The 25,625-nt window shown below is 41.2% G+C and overlaps 1 protein-coding gene across 1 annotated transcript; it reads left to right on the plus strand.

Annotated features, from left to right (window-relative positions):
- Nucleotides 1-20: 20 nt before the first annotated feature.
- LOC139478442 (neutral amino acid transporter 9-like) lies at nucleotides 21-23,936 on the plus strand. The gene is made up of 15 exons (XM_071260903.1): nucleotides 21-138; nucleotides 452-505; nucleotides 3,165-3,282; nucleotides 3,968-4,053; nucleotides 5,548-5,611; nucleotides 6,017-6,110; nucleotides 8,141-8,308; nucleotides 8,962-9,024; nucleotides 13,395-13,580; nucleotides 14,248-14,358; nucleotides 15,482-15,588; nucleotides 16,739-16,843; nucleotides 17,426-17,574; nucleotides 19,465-19,554; nucleotides 20,707-23,936. Exons 1-15 carry the CDS (start codon nucleotides 50-52, stop codon nucleotides 20,894-20,896), a joined length of 1,674 nt encoding a protein of 557 aa, XP_071117004.1. The 5' UTR covers nucleotides 21-49; the 3' UTR covers nucleotides 20,897-23,936.
- Nucleotides 23,937-25,625: the final 1,689 nt, after the last annotated feature.

Raw genomic sequence — 25,625 nt, forward strand, 5'->3', positions numbered from 1 at the left:
TTGAAATGTATATTGTCTAGTTTCCTGACTGTGGACCTATCATCTCATCATGGATGACACAGTTGGAGGCGGCTATGGGTCAATTAACTCAGACATAGTCCCAATAAATGGCGCCGAAAATGGGAATTCACGCGGAAGGTATCCGCCATATACACAATTTTCAGTTTCAGTGATAATTTCATTTTCGCCTGTGACATTTATTTTGACAGTTCGGGCTTTCCCCATATTGTTACAGATTAAACAATAAATCAATGAGATCCCTGTTATTTTCCTTCTTCCTTCTTTCAATTTAGACCTAGAGTTGTAACCGTTTTACTGTGATTGTTCCTCAAAATTCAGTTCCCGCGATGGTAGTGCATGTGGATTTAGGAAAATCACACATATCATATGATTAAATATTTTATCGACGGTATCAATAATCGGATTACCGTTGAGAATTTTGTAATTTCAGAACCAAAATGGGGAGAGGAAGTCGCAGGGATGGAGAAGTAGCTACAGCAAGACGGTATTGTGTTGCATTCATAACATTTTGCACATATAGATTCTATGCCACTTATACTCGGACCCCATGGTACCGCGGCATTCATCGTATCGCGGCATTTGTGATTTCCGATAGTTCACGCGGGATACGCCTCTTAGCGGCTGTCTATTAATGCAAATCAGTAGCCTGGAAGTGCTCACTTCGTAAACAATTTCAATTTCCTCGGAATGTTACGTCTGCTGTATGTAAGGAGTTATTAATCCGTTGATAGATATTTCTGGCACCTGTTGTAATATTGCCTTACCCCCATCTATCAACAGCCAACGATATAACCCGCAGTTCCCCAAGTAAACTTTCTCTATCGACCTGAACTAGATCATCTACATATTCATGGCGACTAATAAGGTAACGGAAGTTACGTAGTCCGCACATTTTTTCCCGCTCTGTGCCCAGAATCTATTGGGAGATCATAAGGGCCATAATGCCAAACTTAGTAATACGTTCTTCACTAGTAACCAAAAGATAAATACATACTTTAGGCATACTAGGAGTGCTTTTTGTATATTTATTGTTGACATTTAACATTTTTCCATTTTGTGACAAATTATTGTCATCCAATTATTTTTAAACAATCTTAAAATATCATTTCTGATATTTTGATGTTGACTTATAAAAATATTTTTCTCTTACTTTTCGGTAAATATGCATTGAATACCTATTGCTGATAACACATTTAGAATTTTACTTGTGCTGTCTTTGCACTTGTCTGGACAAATCACTGATGTCTGGCATGATCATACCAAGTGGTTGGTAGAATTATGTCCTCTTTTTGTCCAATTCGGACCTCCATACACAACTTTTCTCTGTACCGCGATACGATGGAGTTCTCTCCCTTGTCAAACAGAGCCCGAGGCCCGGCTTTTACTCGGAGCTACTAATGTAAATAAAGAACTTTTATCAGTAAAATATGCATTGTTTGATAACATGAATGATATCTGATACAGAGAACATGAATAACCATAAAGGTTAGTGAGTGCATTTTGTTCCGTTTAGTGTACATGACAAGTACCGCGATACCCCGAGGTTGCAGGCTATATTGAAAGTAGATTACTAACTGTCATGTAGAGCATCTTACATATGTCATGTTTGGCATGCCAGAAAGCAATGACTGTGGGTTTGAATCATGGTTCACCCTGATTATGTGTCTAGGTTTGTCAACACCATGCACGCATATGGCATGTTAAGTGTCATGCATGTGTCATGTAGAGCCAGGCATATGGCATGTTAAGTGTCATGCATGTGTCATATAGAGTGTCATGCATGTGTCATGTAGAGCCAGGCATATGGCATGTTTAGCGTCATGCATGTGTCATGTAGAGCCAGGCATATGGCATGTTTAGCATCATGCATGTGTCATGTAGAGTGTCATGCATGTGTCATGTAGAGCCAGGCACATGGCATGTTAAGTGTCATGCATGTGTCATGTAGAGTGTCATGCATGTGTCACGTAGAGCCAGGCATATGGCATGTAAAGTTTCATGCATGTGTCATGTAGAGTGTCATGCATGTGTCATGTAGAGCCAGGCACATGGCATGTAAAGTGTCATGTAGAGTGTCATGCATGTGTCATGTAGAGCCAGGCATGTGGCATGTTAAGTGTCATGCACGTGTCATGTAGAGTGTCATGCATGTATCATGTAGAGCCAGGCATGTGGCATGTTAAGTGTCATGCATGTGTCATGTAGAGTGTCATGCATGTGTCATGTAGAGCCAGGCACATGGCATGTAAAGTGTCATGTAGAGTGTCATGCATGTGTCATATAGAGCCAGGCATGTGGCATGTTAAGTGTCATGTAGAGTGTCATGCATGTATCATGTAGAGCCAGGCATATGGCATGTTAAGTGTCATGCATGTGTCATGTAGAGTGTCATGCATGTATCATGTAGAGCCAGGCATATGGCATGTTAAGTGTCATGCATGTGTCATGTAGAGTGTCATGCATGTATCATGTAGAGCCAGGCATATGGCATGTTAAGTGTCATGCATGTGTCATGTAGAGCATCATGCACGTGTCATGTAGAGTTTCATGCATGTGTCATGCATGTATCATATAGAGTGTCATGCATGTGTCATGTAGACTGTCATGCATGTGTCATGTAGAGCCAGGCTTACAACTCACGATTGATCTTCCCTGGGGAGGTGAAGACCCATGAGGTTACAACTCACGATTGATCTTCCCTGGGGAGGTGAAGACCCATGAGGTTACAACTCATGATTGATCTTCCCTGGGGAGGTGAAGACCCATGAGGTTACAACTCATGATTGATCTTCCCTGGGGAGGTGAAGACCCATGAGGTTACAACTCACGATTGATCTTCCCTGGGGAGGTGAAGACCCACAAGGTTACAACTCATGATTGATCTTCCCTAGGGAGGTGAAGACCCATGAGGTTACAACTCATGATTGATCTTCCCAGGGGAGGTGAAGACCCACGAGGTTACAACTCATGATTGATCTTCCCTGGGGAGGTGAAGACCCATGAGGTTACAACTCACGATTGATCTTCCCTGGGGAGGTGAAGGAGTGTGGAGAATTTTTGAACTTTTGATGATGTCATCCGAAAACATGAAGGAGACACTGAAAGTAGCTTGATGGTTCAACGCTGTGATGTTTTGCTTCCAGACAACCAATCCGTCAGTACAGCATTGGGAGCACTACCGATGATGGTGATGAGACCCAGGCGCTACTCAGTCGCTACAAATACTATAACAGATTAGCTCCACACAGTGAAAGTGTGCTGGTAAGATATCCGTGTTAATCAAGCAGTTGATGGTGTGTATTCAGAGAACGTACCACTGAATCAGTGAATGTCTTCAGGTAAACGAACAGAGGATAACAATCTTAATCAATAATAATGTGAAATTTGAGATAAATGCTACCAGATATAATGGTTTACCATTTCCATTGTATTTGCTGTTCTGCCTGGCAATGTTCTATATGCGGAAATAAAATTACCCTGTGTATTTTCTTGTAAACTAAGCCAGAAATAGCAATCAGCTGTACGCACAATTTCTACCAATCTGCCAGTGATTTGGTTTCAAAAATACCCAATAATATATCTTCAACGAATTTTGATGCTGTGATCGGATAAATTGTATTTGAAACTATTATTTTATCAGGAACAAGCATGAAATACTCATATCCCCCGCCAACATATCTGGTTGTGTGCAAGCATTGTGTTTATCTTCTCTTGTGTTTTGATAGGGTTTCATACATCATACAAGGGCCGGTCGGGTAGCCTAGTGGTTAAAGCGTTTGCTCGTCATGCCGAAGACCCGAGTTCGATTCCCGACATGGGTACAATGTGTGAAGCCCATATCTGGTGTCCCACGCCATGATATTGCTGGAATATTGTTAAAAGCGGCGTAAAACCATACTCACTCACTCACTCACATCAAACAAACAGGTTATGCTGTGTTTTCCAGCAAATGCCCGAACATGTTGTTCCGGAAAACTACTGGATCAAGATCCTAATCCCAACCAAGGGGAAACAGAGCAGCATCATCACCATGTGAGTGGCCAAAAATGAGGGAATTTTAAAAAAAACATTGACCTCATTTATAAGAAATAATAGAAATATGATTTTGTGTTATTTTTATCTTGAGTTATCTGATGCATCAATATTAATAATTTGATTGATTTGAACATGATTTTTAGACCACAGCAGGCATTTTGAAACAAATCTATCTCAGGCCATTGTGTTGAAATGTTTGTGTATGGAAAGTGTATGGAAAGTGTATGGAATTTCAGTATTATTTTAGTTAATTGTGTGACTCAACATCCTTGATCTGATTTTATGCAACATTTTAAATGTTGACTTTCTCATGACCATACTCTTGTGTTCTCTCAAAATTCATATTGTATGCTGCAAACTTTTCTGAAATTAAGGAGCTTCAGTGCCGTGGGACTATTTGTTTACTGGTTTCACAGATCAGTTGATAACATCCTTGATAGACTAAATAACAGGAAACAATTATATCTGTTATCAAAATGATCAGGCTGATATTGATGATATTGATGAATAACTAATAAAGCGTATAAAGTATAATCTAGCCTGAGCCTTGTCCAGTGATTTCCTTGCATCACTAAGTGTCATTTTGCTTTCCTCTGGTTGAAACTTAGATCATCTTCACACACTTAAAATAAAATAATGTATCGTGATATGTATTTATCATTAACAAAGTATTAAGACTCCATTGTATCGACTATGGCTACATACAAGCTCCTTCCCAACGCATGACACCTTCGTTACACCCTCGGTAACATTGCTGCCACCAGTGTGGGCGCAGCCATTACAAGAATCTTGAAATTTGCCCTCAAACACCAAATGTAGTCATGTTCATACTTTTGTTTACGTGTTTGGGAATGCCATCATAGTTCATTTTGAAAAGGTTTACGACTGACCATGTTTTCCAGATGAATTTTCTTTGTTGTTTGTATAATCAGATTGGATTGAGATTGCAGACTAACGGAAAATCAACCAACTTCTCCCTTACATTCTTACTATATCAATTACATGATAGTTTTAATGAAATAGAAATTCAAATTGACAAACAAAGAAAGTAATTTAGCAGCGATAAGTGTATACAGTGTCACGACAGTCATCACTTGTTTGTAAACATAACGGTCAATCGGCTGCGAGTTCAACTCCAAGCATGGTTGTGGTCATCTGTCACTGTGGGGAGTTTTGACTGGTGGCAGCGATAGTATAGAGAGCTCCGCGAACGGGCTATCACTGTGAGGAGCTTGTGGCTACATAATGCCAAAATGAATATTATATCTTTTAAATGTTCTCAAACTAGTTTTAAGCATTATCTGTGATAATACTGTCCTGTGATAATACTGTTGTACTGTCCTTTGGTGACAGGTTTTTATACAGTCTAAATATATATTATTAATGTATAACTTTCTCTCGGCACGGTATGGCTGAAATATTGCTGATGTCATGTTAAATTTAACTCACTCACTCACTCACTGAATGTTTAACACTGAGACACTGTTACAGCTTCTCCTTGTGGAACACAATGATGGGGACTTCAATACTAGCAATGCCCTGGGCCATCAAGCAGGTACTACACAAGGATATTATAGTATTATTGGTGATTTGAAACCTTTGATGGACAAATCACAGTTGAGTATTTTTGAAAGTCATGGTAGAAAACTAGTTTGTTGTGTAATTTTCTTATCAAAACCGAATAATACACAGAATATGTGTCAGTGCCGTGTCACTTTTGTATGAAACCAACCCTGTGTTAAAATTCAATGTTAAAATACCTCTGAATTTGGGAAAATAAGAACTTTAAAAAAAATCCAAACTTTGAACAAAATGGTGATTTTCCCCAATCTGCCCGTGAAGGGCACTTTCCTATTGATGAGTGTTGAAAGTGACAAAAGAATTGTGATGGTAAATTGGAGAAATTGGAGATGGCATTATCTGCCCAGAGCTGAGTTACAATCTATTTGTTTCACTGCAGGCTGGGTTTGTCTCTGGGATTGTGCTGTTGGCAGCCATGGCAGCTCTCATGTTATACACCAGCTACAGAATACTCAAGTCTGTGGAGGGAATCGGTGAGTTGATTCTCTTCACATGTATATGGTATTGTGTTCACTGTTGGCAGCCATGGCGGCTCTCATGTTATACACCAGCTACAGAATACTCAAGTCTGTGGAGGGAGTCGGTGAGTTGATTCTCTTCACATGTATATGGTATTGTGTTCACTGTTGGCAGCCATGGCGGCTCTCATGTTATACACCAGCTACAGAATACTCAAGTCTGTGGAGGGAATCGGTGAGTTGATTCTCTTCACATGTATATGGTATTGTGTTCACTGTTGGCAGCCATGGCAGCTCTCATGTTATACACCAGCTACAGAATACTCAAGTCTGTGGAGGGAATCGGTGAGTTGATTCTCTTCACATGTATATGGTATTGTGTTCACTGTTGGCAGCCATGGCGGCTCTCATGTTATACACCAGCTACAGAATACTCAAGTCTGTTGAGGGAATCGGTGAGTTGATTCTCTTCACATGTGTATGGTATTGTGTTCACTGTTGGCAGCCATGGCGGCTCTCATGTTATACACCAGCTACAGAATACTCAAGTCTGTGGAGGGAGTCGGTGAGTTGATTCTCTTCACATGTATATGGTATTGTGTTCACTGTTGGCAGCCATGGCGGCTCTCATGTTATACACCAGCTACAGAATACTCAAGTCTGTGGAGGGAGTCGGTGAGTTGATTCTCTTCACATGTATATGGTATTGTGTTCACTGTTGGCAGCCATGGCGGCTCTCATGTTATACACCAGCTACAGAATACTCAAGTCTGTGGAGGGAATCGGTGAGTTGATTCTCTTCACATGTATATGGTATTGTGTTCACTGTTGGCAGCCATGGCGGCTCTCATGTTATACACCAGCTACAGAATACTCAAGTCTGTGGAGGGAATCGGTGAGTTGATTCTCTTCACATGTATATGGTATTGTGTTCACTGTTGGCAGCCATGGCGGCTCTCATGTTATACACCAGCTACAGAATACTCAAGTCTGTGGAGGGAGTCGGTGAGTTGATTCTCTTCACATGTGTATGGTATTGTGTTCACTGTTGGCAGCCATGGCGGCTCTCATGTTATACACCAGCTACAGAATACTCAAGTCTGTGGAGGGAGTCGGTGAGTTGATTCTCTTCACATGTATATGGTATTGTGTTCATTGTTGGCAGCCATGGCGGCTCTCATGTTATACACCAGCTACAGAATACTCAAGTCTGTGGAGGGAGTCGGTGAGTTGATTCTCTTCACATGTATATGGTATTGTGTTCACTGTTGGCAGCCATGGCGGCTCTCATGTTATACACCAGCTACAGAATACTCAAGTCTGTGGAGGGAGTCGGTGAGTTGATTCTCTTCACATGTATATGGTATTGTGTTCATTGATGGCACTGTATATGTACATTAAAATATCTTCTATATAATTAGATTCTTGAAGATCTGTGGTAGAATAGGTCTTCACATCCCATGCTTGCCGTAAGGGCATAGTGACCCTGTTGTATAAGGCAACTCTTGTGCAGATTTGCATCCCTTGGCCATGTCAGGATTCGCTGATCAAGGTTGAAATCCAAGTTATGCCCTGAATATGAGAACATGATTTTGATTTTTCAGCATCATGCTCATTGTTATGAAAGGATAAACATCTACAACTCACACCCCTTTGCCACCCGTGAAGATCTCGGGTAGAATAGATCTTCAGCAACCCATTCTTGATGTGAAAAGCGATGATGCTTGTCGGAAGAGGCGACTAAACGGTTCAGGTGGTCAGAATCGCTGGCTTGGTTGATGCATGTCATTGTATCCCATTTGTGTGGATTGATGCTCATGATGTCATTTACTGGATTGTCTGGTCCAGATTTGATCATTTACAGACCGCCGTCTTATAGCTGGAATATTGCTGAGTGCGGCATTAAAAAAAAACCAAAAAAAACAAACACACCCCTTTGGGATTACCTCCCACCTGTTATTAGTGTTAATGAAATACTATTCAAAGTTGTCTTGAACCTAGAAAATATATGGATGTCATCTTGCTGTTTATTTTTTTATTTCCAGCTGGCTCTAGTCAAACGTTTGAGTTTTCTGATGTTTGTGGTTACTACCTTGGCCGGTGGGCAGAAATAGGAGCAGTTATCTGCTCCTTGTTGACACTGCTAGGTGGCGCTATTGTCTACTGGATTCTCATGTCCAACTTCCTCTATAATGTTGTCACCTTCATATACTGTGAGTACCGTGGAATCTCTCCACTCAATTATGTCAAATACGAAGCATTTGACATTTGTTCTCAAAACAAAAAAAATCATATAGACTTTAGATGTTACATGGTTTAGGCTTAAGAAAATAATAGTCTTGGTTCTCCGGAAATACTGCCATCATCTCCTCCACCCCACCCCCATTACAAAAAAACCTTTACTTTTCCGCGTCTCGAACACACAAACTCAGTAGTGCAAAACTGCAATTTTTAAGAACAATATGATTTCGCTGAAATTATTGTAAACAAAGTTGGGTTACATACTTATTATTACTAGCTTGAACAACCACCCCCTGAAAATAACCTCATAAACTCCTCTGCGCTATATTTTCAAATGCTTTTGCCTGAGAACCAATTCTTTTATTTTATTAAGCCTTTTGGATCTACTGACCTTAAAAGTATGGAAAGTATGAAAAATTATCACCTGTAAATCACAATAGTTTTCTTATTCCCCTAAATGCAAACTTATACGGTCATCATGAAAAACATTGTGTATGAAAGTGCTAAGCTACAAGACCTAAGTGATTGGCTTTTGGAACATTAAAGTGTCATTTCTGTTTCTTCAGGGCAACCTTTCAGTGACATCATTTCAGTGTACTTGAACAGAAGCTCTTGATATTTTCAGATAAATTTGATCATGCTGATAATTCCACAGTGCCACTGCAAAACTCCACTGACTTCCCAGATAGTAAGTAAGATATTAATGAATCATTAAGTGTACTATTACTGCCTCGGAACTGTGAATGCAACCATGGCAACTGGAATGATTTGAGCCTGAATTCTGAAGTAAAATGTTTTTGATGTAAAACAAATGTGCTGCATTTGACAGGTAAAAATGACCTTGAATGGGGTTTGATAGTTATTAATTATATTTATCCTGACACAACACATTGCAATTTCTTTCTTCACTATGATAATATGACACAGAACCCAAAACCTGCCTCTTCTGTCTTAGGGTCAAGATCTTGCCTTTGGTTACCAATCGGAAGTCACCCGTCCTTGATCTCTCTTTTGCCTTCTCATTGCACAGGGGCGATAGCTAGTGGTTAAAGCATTTGTTTGCCATGCCGAAGACCCGAGTTCGATTCCCCACATGGGTACAATGAGTGAAGCCCATTTCTGGTGTCCCTTGCTGTGATATTGCTGGAATATTGCTACAAGTGGTGTAAAACCAAACTCACTCACTCTCATTGCACACTGGGATAGATGTGTGCTTGCTATTTAGATACCAAATCCTTGCTGTTGTGGTTGTTTGACATTAGCACCCAAGACCTACAGTCTCTGGTATCACAGCCTTAATAACAGATGGGCAGACATAATGTATACTTGGACCCAATACCTAGTACTCAGTGTGCAAGCGGGACATATGACAAGTCAGCAGTATCATCATCCCACAGTACTGATGAAAGTGGTGATATTGTCCTGTCAAACTTTATCTGGGTTACATCTAAGGCATGAACTTCCACTAGGACTATGAAACAGTCCAGTGACAAGGTCTACCAGGAAGTGGTGGGGGTGGTGGTGGTGGTGGCGGTGGTGGCAGCTGTTCCTTCCTCTGGTGTGATGGAGGAAAGCTGACGCATTCTGACTAATGGCCCTAGCATCCACGATTAAGGGTCCACTGTCAACTGATATCTGAGCAATATCAGGGCAGTCGGGTAGCCTAGAGGTTGAAGCGTTCGCTCGTCACGCCGAAGACCCGGGTTCGATTCCCGACATGGGTTCAATGCGCCCATTTCTGCTGTCCCCCGCCATGATATTGCTGGAATATTGCTTAAAGCGGCGTAAAACCTCACTCACTCACTCACTGAGTGATATCGCGGTCAAGTATTCATCACAAGCTACTGCTCAGTGTTAGGCTAAAAAAAATAATAGTCTTGGTTCTTAGGCACAGCCCACATCATCGTAAAGTTTGCAGCACGTTTCGTTTTAGTTTCCATTTTTAAAAAAAAAGATAAAAGCCTTATACCAGATATTTCCATTCTGTGACAATAAATGTAGTTGTTGAAGTGAGGATGGAGTAAGTAATTAGTGAAGAGGGTGCCCGCTCAGCACGGCCTAATCATGCTAATCCAGATTTAATCCTCTGTTGATTATCAATACCACAAACTGCAGCTGCCAACATCTGTGTATTCGCATGATAAGAAATAATTTACAATAATATCCTGACACAAGACTCTGACCTGGCCGTCCGTCACTGGAAGTGTTGATGAGACGGTAGTGAAGGATGACTTGGGGTAATAGCCCCCACCCCCCCACCCTGGTTGTAGAAGAGGCATGTTTTGACCTTTCTATTATAATGCAATGAGTTGTGTCAGGAAAAGTATTCTAATATGCATATCCAAATTTATGTAATTTTCTTTGAACATTGTTTAAAGACTTAGTCAAGTCTGCTGAGATTGCCATTTGGCTTAGTTTAGTTTCTCGTTAACATGGTTAATGCCCGTGTTGCCTCAGGTTTGTTGCTTGGTGTATTTTTACATCACATCACAAACAATGCATTCTCCCTGGAAGTCTTCCTCTGTAATTGTGTGACATTGTCATGTGATGCTCTGTAAATAATTAACTCTTTTCACCATAACATCCTGCTTCACTTCCTTGTGTACTTTTGATTTGGGTTTTACCACCATCCCATAACAGTCCAGTAGACACTACACTGGACCAGGACATTTCTGATAACAGGCCAAATTTGTGATTAAACTCACAAGAAGGGTGTTATTGGTCATAATAAAAACATCCCAAAGAAAATCAAGGTTGGGGAAATATATTTCTGGGGCATGGTTCTGGGGGTGGGGTCTGTTGTCTTTTCGCAACAATTTCAGCAGGAATGCATTTGTCATGGCTACATAGATCATGTGAAAGTATTGTTTTGAGTCTAGTCTGTATTGTCATTTCTTAAGAATCCTACTTTGATCAAACACAAAATATGTTTACTTATTTATCATATAGTCAATGTTGGCCATCTTGAATTCAATGATAATAAATAATGTCTATTGATATCTATATCCGATAACATCTTTTGCATTTGATCTTAAAATGAGCCTTGCTTACTGTGAGTTTTCTGTCCGTCCATTGTCTTTGAACTGTCAACGACTTCTCCATTCAGGATGGATGTGACTGAGAGTTGTTCCTGGCTCTAGGTAGAATAAATCAAATAACAAAAAAATCTTTAAGAATCGTTAAGGAAACCACAAGGTCAAGGAAGAAACATTTTTTATGAGAAGCAATGGGATTAAGCTTTGTACCATAAAAATATTTTGTTTCATATTAGTAAAAGTTCAGAGCCAAGACTGCAGAGGCTGCTATTAGTAATGTTTTAAATATCTTGTTGACTTCATTTAGATTGTCAGTTTGTTATATTGAAGGTACAGTGCACTGACTGTCATGCATGACATCATTTCCAAGTGTGTTGTCACAGCTTTAGATCATGCCCGATTCACTTCTCAAACCCAAACAAAAGAGCTCCACAGCCCAAGCCCTGCACAGAATAACTGGCTTCAGTCATTGTTTTTATTACAGCCAAACTGAAGAGAAAGCTTTTGTGATTTCTTGATGGATGAGTTACAAAACACTAATTGCCATCTTGATTAGGTTAGAAGCCAGTGTTTATCAAAGCGTAGCTTACGGTATAAACATGCCCCCGGCCATATGACGACAATCACACTCCTACCCAGAGTTCCTTGCGGCCAGGGGGCACGGGTGGCCCAGTCGTCTAAGGCGCCGCGATTCACTGTGCAGAGTTGCGTCCCTTGGGCACGCCAGAAACCTATGATTGTGGGTTCGAATCCCGATTCGCCCCGATTATGTTTCTAGGTTTGTCAGCACCATACCCGTGCTCGTGGGTTTCACCGAAGTGGTAAATGTCTGAGACCTGCATCACTTCGGGCTTTCCTCCCACATTAAGCTGACACGCCGTGATATAACTGGAATACTGTTAAAAGCGGCGTTACACCTAACTCTCACTCACTCACTCCAGCCTAGTACCTCTGTCCATCTTTCACTGTGTTTTTCATCTGTTTCCATGTGGACAAGTCTATACATTTCTATAAACATGTGTCCTGAAATGTATATCTTTCATTGAGAAAATATTGTAAAAGATAAAAAAAAAAATTCTCTTTGTGTATTCATCTTCCACATGCGGTTAGCAAAGCCCTATGGAGTGCTAGGGATATGGTCACTTTGAAGTATAAAGCTATATTGTCATGCATCTCACTGTCACAGTCTTAATAGTATAGCTATATAATTATGCTAAACAATATGTAAAGCGCCTAGAAAAGCCTGCATTAGGCCCGTCTGTTCATATTTCAGAATAAGTGTGTTTGTTTACACACAAGAGAAAAGTGTGGACATGTGATAAGCCTACACCTGTGGTGGGGTCACAAGAGCAGAAACTTCTCTATCATTATACCCTGTGTCTGTGCTTGGTGGGCATGGATGACCCAGCTGTCTTAGGCACCAGAATTCAATGAGACAAATTACATCCTTTAGGCAGGCCAGAAACTTATCATGGGTTCAAATTCAAGTTTTGTCATACCCATGCTCTTGGTTTCAACATAGTGGTAAACATCTGAGACTTCGGGCTTTCCTTCCACATTCCAAGCTCTCATGTCATAACAGTCTCACACTCATTCTATCACTCATTCTATCACTCATTCTATCACTCACTCACTGTCCTTTGGCGACAGGTTTTATACAGTCTAAATATATCTCTCTTTAATGTATTACTTTCTCTTGGCACGATATGGCTGAAATATTGCCAATGTGATGTTAAATTTACCTCACTCACTCACTCACTCACTCACTCACTCACTCACTCACTCACTCATAGCCAATAGTCATTCAAAACCATTTCTGGCAGTTGGTATTTGCATCGTTATGCAGGCAAGGCACACTGTAATCACATGGACAGCACATGATTACAAAAAAGTAACATCGGGTGCATATAATATTTGAACAGGCTGTTACTTATTATTATTGAATATCACTCACTCACTCACTCACTCACTCACTCACTCACTCACTCACTCACTCACTCACTCACCTCTATTTCCTTTGCAGCCGTCTGCTCTGGCAGTGACAAGGGGAACAACTCCGTGGGTACAGGTGTGTCGGACGAGGTTACCCACGACACGTTCACCACGTACTGGCACGAGCAGCACACAGTGCCTTTCTTCCTCATCGTCATCCTAGGACCACTTCTTAACTTCAAGTCTCCAACTTTCTTTACCAAGTTTAATTCTCTGGGTAAGTTGAAGGGAGCATTCTCCACCAAATATTATTCAATTTCCTCTTTTGTGAGGAAGGATTTACATCAACAGTTTAAAAGGTGTTTGTTCATATTTTTTGTGAAATGTAATCTTTAAGGTGTCCATGGGTTTTAAGTACCAAGGCTGTTTAAGAATTTACTGTTTTTACATTTATGGAAGAGTTAACGTGTTAGTAAGTGTGTGCAACTCAGTGTGTAAATTCAACATCATTATTATGTTTATACCGCCATAAACACACAAAAAACATGTTTAAGTCAATTCTTAATAATACATACGTCAACAAGAATAACTACATTGACTGTTTTTTTAATCATTAACAGAAAATTGTAGACATTATGAAATAATGACATCGTTCAGTACAAAGATGAAACCCAAGTCCCGCCCACCCTATTATCAGCCAATCAGGAAACAGTAATCTACTAGTGGGCACGGCCTAATTCTGTTTTGATTGATGGGAACACATAGTTACCTGTGACAAGCCACAGATAGCACAGATAAGACAACATTATTTTCAGAGCTGCTTCATAGACCATCAAACCATTTGAACAAAAGAATTGATTTTGTCCAAGTGAAACCTCCATAAAATGTCTTGCCTCATGATATCTGTCTGTATGGGTAATGCAAGATTGTACTGTATTTCCCAGGAACCATATCCGTGGCCTACCTGGTGTGTTTTGTTGCTGTGAAGGCATCACACTGGAAGTTCAACATTGATTTCAACCCGGGTGATGCTCTTTCCTGGGATTATGTTGAAAGTAAGTGATGACACAACAATACGTCGGACCAAGTTTAATGTATCCAAACAATGTCATTTTATAAAACAAATAAGAAAGATCGCCTTTGTGAGACTGATCACAATATGGACATGCTCTATGTCCCATTAAATCTGGGTAAGAACTGGTCTTCAGCAACCCATGCTTGTAGGAAGAGGAGATTCACAGGATCAGGTGGTCAAGACGCTGACTTGGTTGATGCATGTCATTGTATCCCAATTGTATACAATCAAAGCTCATGAAAGGTGACTATGCTTGTCGTAAAAGGCGACTAACAGGATCGGGTGGTCAGACTCGCTGACTCGCATGTCATCGATCCCAATTGCTTGGATCGATGATCATGACATTAATCACTAGATCGTCTGGTCCAGACTCGATTATTTACAGACCACCGTCATATAGCTGAAATATTGCTGAGTGTGGCGTTAAACAACAAACCAACCAACCTTATTGTAAAAAAACTAACAAGCATCAGGTAGTTACAATGCATTACCTGGCTGATTGTGTCATGGTTATCCAATTGCATGGCTGTATGTTGCTCATGCAGTCAACTACAGTCAACCATTGCAAGACAGGCCCTGGGTTTACAGGCTGCCGGGCTGGATTAATTACTATGGTTACAGGCTGCAGTGTTACAGCTGCGTGAATTACCATGGTTACAGGCTGCTGTGATGCAGCTGCGTGAATTACCATGGTTACAGGCTGCTGTGATGCAGCTGCATGAATTACCATGGATACAGGCTGCTGTGATGCAGCTGCATGAATTACCATGGATACAGGCTGCTGTGATGCAGCTGCATGAATTACCATGGATACAGGCTGCTGTGATGCAGCTGCATGAATTACCATGGATACAGGCTGCTGTGATGCAGCTGCATGAATTACCATGGATACAGGCTGCTGTGATGCAGCTGCATGAATTACCATGGATACAGGCTGCTGTGATGCAGCTGCATTAATTCCCATGGATACAGGCTGCTGTGATGCAGCTGGATTAATTACCATGGTTACAGGCTTCTAATATACAGCTGGATGCCTGTTACAGCATAAAACGACATTCACCCAATCAAATTACAGGCTGTTTTTAGTGTCTTTTGTGTTTCAGATTTTAAGCTGACATTCCCAGCCTTGACTGGTATAGCATCCCTGGCATATTTTGTTCAAAACTGTTGCCTGGCAATATGTAGAAACCAGAAACATCCAGAAAATAATGTGAGTAGACAAGCAAATAATGTGCATAGACTAGAAAATAATGTGAGTAGACAAGAAAATAATGTGCATAGACTAGAAAATAATGTGTGTAGACAAGAAAATAATGTGTGTAGACCAGAAAATAATGTGAGTAGACAAGAAAATAATGTGAGTAGACAAGAAAATAATGTGTGTAGACAAGAAAATAATGTGTTTAGACAAGAAAATAATGTGTGTAGACAAGAAAATAATGTGTGTAGACAAGAAAATAATGTGTATAGACAAGAAAATAATGTGTGTAGACAAGAAAATAATGTGTGTAGACCAGCAAATAACGTGTGTAGACAAGAAAATAATGTGTGTAGACCAGCAAATAATGTGCATAAATAAGAAAATAATGTGAGTAGACAGGAAAATAATGTGAATTTTAGAAAATAATGTGAGTTGTTACCCTGTCTGGCTCACAGCGTTAAGGGGCGGGTCGGGTTGGAGTCACTGTACTGTGTCTGAGTGGGGTATTCATGTTAAACTGCGGCATGGTATCTCAGTGGTTATAACACTATAAAATAGGCATCACTCCAGACTAGTACAAGCACACACTCACACTCACACTCACACTCACATGCATGCACGCATGTCGCTATATAAGTGCAATAATCTTGTACGAGACATAAAACCCCATGGCACCTCACCTCACCTCTGAGTTTGTGTCTTGTGGAGATTCAGGGCCAGAATAGGTCCCCAGCACCCGATGCTTGTGATAAAAGGCAACTCAAATGGGGATTGGGTGTTCAAAATGAGTGACCATGTTGTTTATTTGCCATGATGTCTTGGCTCACCCTAGAAGATGCAGGACGTTCAGACAGTGATGATGCAAAACAAAGAAGACATTTTGACTTGTGACAAATTAGTGAAGCCTGGGCCCTGTTCCACAAAGCGATCGTAGAGCTACCATTGTCATAAGTCATGTTAAAGTTATGGAGTGACCTGTTCAACCAGGACAGACATTACAAAACCAGGACAGACATTACAAAATCATAGCAGAAATATAATGCACCAATGCATTGTTTGTTTTCCTGATGTGGGAGGGTGTCTGAACCAACAAGTTTTGTTTATTTCATGAACCAAACCATTCGGTTGTCTTGTTAAAACAACGTTACTGTATTTGCAGGTTCGAGATTTGACGATAGCCTACATATTGGTAGCTGCAACCTACATCTATATGGGTGCCATATTTTATGCGTCATTCCCGCTTGACAAGTCTTGTATAGAGGATGTGAGTACCGTAATGAGTCCATGGATATATTCCTCCAACACTATTCATGGAAACCAGATAGACACTCTGTAGTGTTTGAGTCAGCCCATGCATTCACAAACAAGGGGGATGCTCCATGGGGGATGCTCCAAGGGGGATGCTCCAAGGGGATACTCCAAGGGGGATGCTCCAAGGGGGATACTCCAAGGGGGATGCTTCAAGGGGGATGCTCCAAGGGGGATGCTTCAAGGGGGATGCTCCAAGGGGATACTCCAAGGGGGATGCTCCAAGGGGGATGCTTCAAGGGGGATACTCCAAGGGGGATGCTCCAAGGGGGATCCTCCAAGGGGGATGCTCCAAGCGGGTATTTTCTCCCATAAGGTACTGCCCCCCCCCTCCAAAAAAAGGGAGTTCACTGTAAATGCTTACTCTTACACTTCTGGAACCCAGTGACATGAATTTGTGTGGCTGCTGACCCTTATTTACATTGTATAATTTAGAACAATAATCCATTATTGTATATGGTGAAGAGACTAGGAAATTCTACAATAGACCTTTTATCTCTTCCTGAAAATCGTCACTGATTTGGTGTGTGAATTTCAGAATCTCCTCAACAACATCAACACAAATGATGTCATGGCGTTCGTGGCACGCATTGGGCTGTTCTTCCAGATGCTGACTGTGTTTCCCCTGCTGCTGTTTATATTCAGGATTCAGTTCATGCAGGCGATCTTCAAGTCAGTCTGGCCGAGGTGAGTGTTGCCATGGAGATATTCGGCAGTACGAATCAGCCCGAGCACTACAGTCAGCGGATGTAGTCAACTGTAAACATGAAGGCCCTTATTAATAAATAAGTTGTTTTTCCCCCCCCATATGCAGGTTTGAATATATATTCTAAACTTGTCCTACAATATGACTTTGTGGATTGGGTCACGTGGGTGATTGCATTTCATTGTTCCCTGACATTGTAGGACACAATATCAATCACTGGATTGTCTGGTCAAGACTTGATTATTCACAAGGTATTTAAGCAATAACTGTGATTTCTAAATGTGTCCTATCGTGAGTGGTTTATAAATGCAAGCTAAATTCTCAAATATTTTATCACTGGTGTTGACTTGGCTACTGTGAAACATAGCCATTTAACCGACATTATTAACTCTAACATGTTGCCGTTGTAATGTCCATGGGATTTTATATAATATCCCAGGGATTTTATAGGATATTCAAGTCATATTTGCTGTAATATCCCAGGGATTTTATATAATGTCCTGGGTATTTTATTAATGTAACTTCCGTTCAGATTGGAACATGTAATAAAATGTAAAATCAAATGACAAATGTTTTCTTCATATTCCCGAGGATCGAACTCGCAACCTTCATATCTGTAGCCCGGTGAGTGTACCACGAGGCTACAGAGGTCTTGATAAGCCTCACTGGTTTTTAGAATGTCCTTTTCAAGATCTGTACACCAGCAACAGATATTTTACCCGCGTTTCCTAAGGTTCAAGGAAAGTATGTTTGAAACATAAAAATGTTGATAAATGTTGTTTTAAGTTTCTTTTTTCGGTTTATAAGCATGGAAAAACACTTTCCCCTGGTTTTGGTAGACAGAGCATGCCCTGGGGGTAGGGAAAAACTGTGGGGGCTTTGCCCCCTTGATTTTTCCCTCTCTCCAGGGCATGCTCTGTCTACCAAAACCTCGTAAGCGTGTTTTGTCAAATACCTAACCCATGCGTGTCCCCCCTCAGGGATTCTGGGTCTGAATGAGTCCCTAATATCCAGTAAACCATGCGTGTCCCCCCTCAGGAATTCTGGATCCGAATGAGTCCCTAATATCCAGTAACCCATGCGTGTCCCCCCTCAGGGTTTCTGGGTCTGAATGAGTCCCTAATATCCAGTAACCCATGCGTGTCCCCCCTCAGGGATTCTGGATCCGAGGAGTCCCTAATATCCAGTAACCCGTGCGTGTCCCCTCAGGGATTCTGGGACTGAATGAATCCCTTATATCCAGTAACCCGTGCGTGTCCCCCCTGAGGGATTCTGGGTCTGAATGAGTCCCTAATATCCAGTAACCCATGCGTGTCCCCCCTCAGGGATTCTGGGTCTGAATGAGTCCCTAATATCCAGTAACCCGTGCATGTCCCCTCAGGGATTCTGGGACCGAATGAATCCCTTATATCCAGTAACCCGTGCGTGTCCCCCCTGAGGGATTCTGGGTCTGAATGAGTCCCTAATATCCAGTAACCCGTGCGTGTCCCCTCAGGGATTCTGGGACCGAATGAATCCCTAATATCCAGTAACCCGTGCGTGTCCCCCCTGAGGGATTCTGGGTCTGAATGAGTCCCTAATATCCAGTAACCCGTGCGTGTCCCCCCTGAGGGATTCTGGGTCTGAATGAGTCCCTAATATCCAGTAACCCGTGCGTGTCCCCTCAGGGATTCTGGGACCGAATGAATCCCTTATATCCAGTAACCCGTGCGTGTCCCCCCTCAGGGATTCTGGGGCCAAATGAATCCCTAATATCCAGTAACCCATGCTTGTACTGGAGATTTGACTTTCAGGATGAATGTGATTAAGTTTGTTGCATGCAGGATGATGCTGTGACTAGGTACTGAGATGATATGTTGCCATGGTTACAGTTGGCGCCATGTCCTGATGCTCAACCTGGTGCTGATGTCTATATGTATACTATTTGCTGTCTTTGAACCACATATTGGAAGAATCATTGGGTGAGTTTTGCCAGTTTTTGCTTTGTGGTCTGGGTTTTTTTCCCACTTACTATCTTAGCCCTTGTGCACTTTTTCGTGGTAGGTCAGTACATATTCATACAACTTCTTACACTTGCACTCTTTTCAATTGGGTGAGTTTATGTCATGGCCTGTTTGTCAATGTGCATCGTGCATGTCTGTCGCCATCCTCAGAATCAATGAAGTTGAAACCTCCCATTCTTGTTCCCACCAATGATGACACCCCAATGTCTTAAAAAGGTTTGGATGGGATTTAAAATATGGCCGCCATGGCAGCCATATTGAAAAAAACTATTTATGTAACTATTTATATATGATAACATGACATTTTGTACAGTTCATTTTAGTTATTTATAAGTATTTATGTGGTTGGTTGGTTGGTTTGTTGTTTAACGCTGCACTCAGCAATATTCCAGCTATATGACAGCGGTCTGTAAATAATCGAGTCTGGACCAGACAATCCACTGATTGATATGATGAGCATCGATCCACGCAATTGGGATCGATGACATGCATCAACCAAGTCAGCGAGCCTGACCACTCGATCCCGTTTGTCGCCTTTTACGACAAGCATAGTCGCCTTTTATGGCAAGCATGGGTTGCTGAAGACCTATTCTACCCCGGAATCTTCACGGGTCAGTATTTATGTGGAAAATATTTGAATATCAATGGTGACATCAGCTTCTGTTCAGTTGCTGCCTTTGATTTTGTAACTGTTGACAGCTACAGCACTGTGGCACTGGTTTCTGTTGCACTGCAGTGATGCAAGACAGGATCTGCCGATCAGGGGTTCGAATCCCAGATTATGCCCCTTGGTCTGTCAGCACCATACCATGTGTCCATGAGTTTTCAGGCTCTGTGACTTTCATTTCATCTTTCCGTAATGGCCGATCAGGGGTTCGAATCCCAGATTATGCCCCTTGGTCTGTCAGCACCATACCATGTGTCCATGGGTTTTCAGACTCTGTGACTCTTTCATTTCATCCTGGCGTCATGGCAGTGATTGTTGATCATGGTTTCACTCACCGGTTGCCTGGGCCTAAATTATGTTTACAGCTTATTTTTGACAAATGTTTAATCACCCACTCACTATTGTGGCAGATGTTTCTTCATGTCATATTTCTTTTCATTCAGATTTGTTGGAGCTTTTTGTGGGTTCTCGTACGCCATAGCGTTGCCCTGCCTGGTCCACATGCGAGCACTGTACTTGGGTCAGACAGGAAGCACCCTCTCATGGCCATCAGCGATATTTCACTCTGCGCTCATTCTTCTTGGTTTTGCAAACTTCGTTGGACAGTTCCTCATCATCGGCCATACATCATAGGACCTCGGACCGGTTCTCATCATCAGCCATACGACATAGGACCTCAGCCAGGTTCTCATCATTGGCCATAAAACATAAGACCACGGACCGGTTCTCATCATCGGCCATACATCATAGGACCTCGGACCGGTTCTCATCATCAGCCATACGACATAGGACCTCAGCCAGGTTCTCATCATTGGCCATAAAACATAAGACCACGGACCGGGTCTCATCATCGGCCATACATCATAGGACCTCGGACCGGTTCTCATCATCAGCCATACGACATAGGACCTCAGCCAGGTTCTCATCATTGGCCATAAAACATAAGACCACGGACCGGTTCTCATCATCGGCCATACATCATAGGACCTCGGACCGGTTCTCGTCATCAGCCAAACGACATAGGACCTCAGACAGGTTCTCATCATCGGCCATACATCATAGGACCTTGGACCGGTTCTCGTCATCAGCCAAACGACATAGGACCTCAGACAGGTTCTCATCATCAGCCATAAGACATAGGACATAGGACTGGTTCTCATCATTGGACATAGGACATAGGACCAGTTCTCATCATCGGCCATATGACATAGGACATAGGACCAGTTCTCATCATCGGCCATATGACATAGGACATAGGACCGGTTCTCATCATCAGCCATATGACATAGGATATAGGACCAGTTCTCATCATCGGCCATACATCATAGGACCTCGGACCGGTTCTCGTTATCAGCCAAACGACATAGGACCTCAGACAGGTTCTCATCATTGGCAATACATCATAGGACATAGGACCGGTTCTCAGCATTGGCCATACATAATAGGACCTCAGACAGGTTCTTTTCATCGGCCATACATCATAGGACATAGGACCAGTTATCATCATCGGCCATAGGACATAGGACATAGGACCAGTTCTCATCTTCGGCCATACCTCATAGGACCTCAGACCTGTTCTCGGCATCAGCCATACAACATAGGACATAGGACCAGTTCTCATCATCAGCCATACATCATAGGACCTCAGACCGGTTCTCATCATCAGCCATATGACATAGGACATAGGACATAGGACCAGTTCTCATCATTGGACATAGGACATAGGACCAGTTCTCATCATCGGCCATATGACATAGGACATAGGACCAGTTCTCATCATCAGCCATATGACATAGGACATAGGACCGGTTCTCATCATCAGCCATATGACATAGGACATAGGACCGGTTCTCATCATCTGCCATACATCATAGGACCTCGGACCGGTTCTCATCATCGGCCATATGACATAGGACATAGGACCAGTTCTCATCATCAGCCATACTTCATAGGACCTCGGACCGGTTCTCATCATCGGCCATATGACATAGGACATAGGACCGGTTCTCATCATCAGCCATATGACATAGGACATAGGACCGGTTCTCATCATCGGCCATATGACATAGGACATAGGACCGGTTCTCATCATCGGCCATATGACATAGGACTTAAGATCTGCCCGTTTTCCAAATAAATTTTACATTATTTTAGTTGACTATGTAAATTGTGTAGATAAGATAATAAGCTAAACTTCTTTGGCAGGAAATGATCAGAGAATTACCAACGAGCTATGTATCCTTGTTGAACCAATGAGATTTATCTCCATTCCCTCATGTTAAATATCCTTGAGTCAGTCTCCACCCTAGCATCATGAATTGACATCACCACCTCCCCCTCCCTTGTGATGTAACACTATCATTTGGAGACTTTAGAATGATGGACGGCATTACCAGTGTAACATATTGTTCTCAGCAATACACCAATATGACATATTGGTTCAACTGACCAACCCTCTATGTGAATTGCTAAAATACACATAAGCAAATCATTAAATCCACTGGTATATATTGGAACTGTAATGTGTATATGAAGGCTACCTGATACTGAAGGGATCGTATCAACATCCTTGACAATGATTTATATGAATATCAGAAAGCTATCATTAAATCCACCGGTATATTTTAGAACTGTACTGTGTATATGAAGGCTGCCTGATACTGAAGCGACCGTATCAACATCCTTTACAATGATTACAATTAGCAGAATTTTGAAATCATGATACAATACAGCTGTGTGATACGAAACAACTTGAGGTTTAGGTAACGGTTTAAGAGGATGTCCCTAGCTCTCCTGCCAAGCTACAGGAGGAGGGCATGTACTGTGGTATGATAGACAGATAGTGTCCTGATGACTTCAATAGAGCATGTTTACCTTATGTTCAATACATATTTTTATTTTTATTTAAAGGCAATGCTTTGTGTTTAATGCTGTTATTAGGCTAGGCCAATATATTGTCTTGTTTTTCACATATTTTTGTCAGTATGCCAAGGGACAGGAAGGCAACAAACACCATATTGTTTCTTTTGTTGTGTTGATTCAAGGGTGTGGCAGATACAGGAGCTTGAGTTGTCCTTGGCCCACTTTCTCAAAACGATCTTAGCGCTAAGACTATTGTAAGCCTATGTTAAAGTATGGGAGTTAAGATCATCTTAGCGCTAAGACCGCTTTGTGCAAGTGGGCCCTGGTTATTGATAAAACTGGACGCTGTTATTGTATGTAGTCTTTGTGTTTAGGTTCTGTCAGAGACCTGCCCTTGTGTTGTCACACTTTCTGACAATTCTGACAATTCTGAGTGCGCCAACCTCACCATGTTTCCCCAAATCCTAGCCTAAAAAGTGAAATTGTTTTTATTTTCATAGGTTAGTGCTTCTGGGCCCAGTCATGGTTGGTGCGTGACATGTTTCACACAACTTCCATGGCGCTGTGGTTGTGTGTAAACTGACTGTATTATGGCACTTACAGCTTCCAGAACCAATCTCACTCTTGTGACATGTTGCTATTGTATGATGGCACGTACAGCTTCCAGATGCAATCTCACTCTTGTGACATGTTGCTATTGTATGATGGCACGTACAGCTTCCAGATGCAATCTCACTCATGTTGCTACTGTAGTCAGTCATGATTAACTACAAAGCTTTTGTTCTCAAACAAATCATGCTGTTTTCCACAAATCCGCTTTTTTTGTAAGAAGGATGCATTGATACAGCTGAACTTAATTAAGATGTTTTGATTGTTACCATGGTAACATTTTACCTCATTAGAAATTTCACTTAGCTGAATTGTATTCTTAGGCTGTGATACCTCATGCTGTCTCTGCAGTTGATCAGGTATGTGATCCTTAGTTATGATCATCAATTGTCTTTAGTATGCTAAATGTCAACAGTGTTTATAGGAATTTATTGCTAACTGAAATTGTATGATAATTATATCAAATATATTTTTAACAGATAAAAGTTGTTCCTGTATTTTATTGTACCTGGCTTTGGCACAGTTAAACGCATTTTTCGTTAAAAAAAAAGGGTTTAGAGGACTATGTTTTTAGAATCACAGTATGAATCAAAATCCTGTTGACTGGTACTTTCGCCTTTGTGTTTTGTTACTGATGTTCACATACAGATCTGAAACCATTTCCCCTGTTGTCTTCCTCTCGATGTTCACTGTCAGTGGCTGGTGATAGACCACGAGGACAATGATGGGACTATAATCACTCAACAGCAGTAATAGTAACGTGGTAAATAAGCACAGGTTTCCTTTTGTTTATTTGTCTCAAATCACGCATTTACCTCTATGTAACACAGATTCTATATCACTCTGTTTTAGACATTTATCATCTTTATAACCACATAATTAATATACAATATTTTCCAAACATAATATTTAAGTATATTTACAACATGTTATACAAATAACTTGACTGAATCGAAATCCAAAATAAATATACGTGAGATCAATTTTTATTAAATCATCTGAGGCTGACAGACCACCTAGTGTAATTTTAATGATACAGCTGTCATTACTATGTACAACTCCTGGGGATAGATGGAACAAGACCCCAGTAGATCCACTTATAAACCTCCAGTGATGTCATGCTATTGTTCTCCAGTCGGGTTAAATCTCATAAACAGGGATGTTGTAATATCCCCAGGATTTTACATGATATTCCAGTCATATTTGCTATATAATGTTTTATGATATCCTGGGGATTTCATGTAATATCCCAGGTATTTTATTGAAATAACTTCCGTTTAGATTGTAACATATGAATGTTTCTGGCGAGATATTTATTTTGCATTTCAACACAATGTAATGAAATATAAAATAAAATCAAAATTTTTATGTTCCCGAGGATCGAACACTCAACCTGCATATCTGTAGCCCAGTGAGTGTACCACTAGGTGACAAAGGTGCTGATAAATCACAATGCTTTTAAGAATATTGTTTTCACGCCAGCAACAAATATTTTACGCCAGTTTCCTAAGGTTCATGGAAAGTATGTTTGAAACATAAAAATGTTGATTAATGTTGTTTTAATTTTCTTTTTTTGGTTTATACGTTAGATGAAACACTTCCTTCCACTTTATGATAATCAAAACCATTATTCTGCGGATTTAGGGTTTAGATATCATAAATACCCTCGGACATGGTTTATCCTACACATAAATCCATGTAATCTCACAATGTTCACCTCTTTTGAGGTTCTGTAATTATCTGTTGGTCCTTATGTGCCTTTACCTTGGTATGCTTTCTATCAACATTTTTGAAATATTGATTTTATGTTCCCAATCCACCAACTCACTCCCTAATGTACAAGCAGGGCAACAGAGAAGTGTTTATGCCACTTAGCATTTACTCAGATGTT

Source organism: Haliotis cracherodii, unplaced genomic scaffold (genome assembly GCF_022045235.1).
Source record: "Haliotis cracherodii isolate W230 unplaced genomic scaffold, xgHalCrac1.p SCAF_4, whole genome shotgun sequence".
Lineage (NCBI taxonomy): Eukaryota > Metazoa > Mollusca > Gastropoda > Lepetellida > Haliotidae > Haliotis > Haliotis cracherodii.

What these genes read in the sequence shown, in the direction of transcription:
- LOC139478442 (XM_071260903.1), top strand. Translation starts at nt 50, where the DNA reads ATGGATGACACAGTTGGAGGCGGCTATGGGTCAATTAACTCAGACATA. An exon ending in CAAGTCTGTGGAGGGAATCG is followed by an intron (nt 6,111 to 8,140) that starts GTGAGTTGATTC and finishes TTTTATTTCCAG; the next exon opens with CTGGCTCTAGTCAAACGTTT. An exon ending in CTCCACTGACTTCCCAGATA is followed by an intron (nt 9,025 to 13,394) that starts GTAAGTAAGATA and finishes TTTCCTTTGCAG; the next exon opens with CCGTCTGCTCTGGCAGTGAC.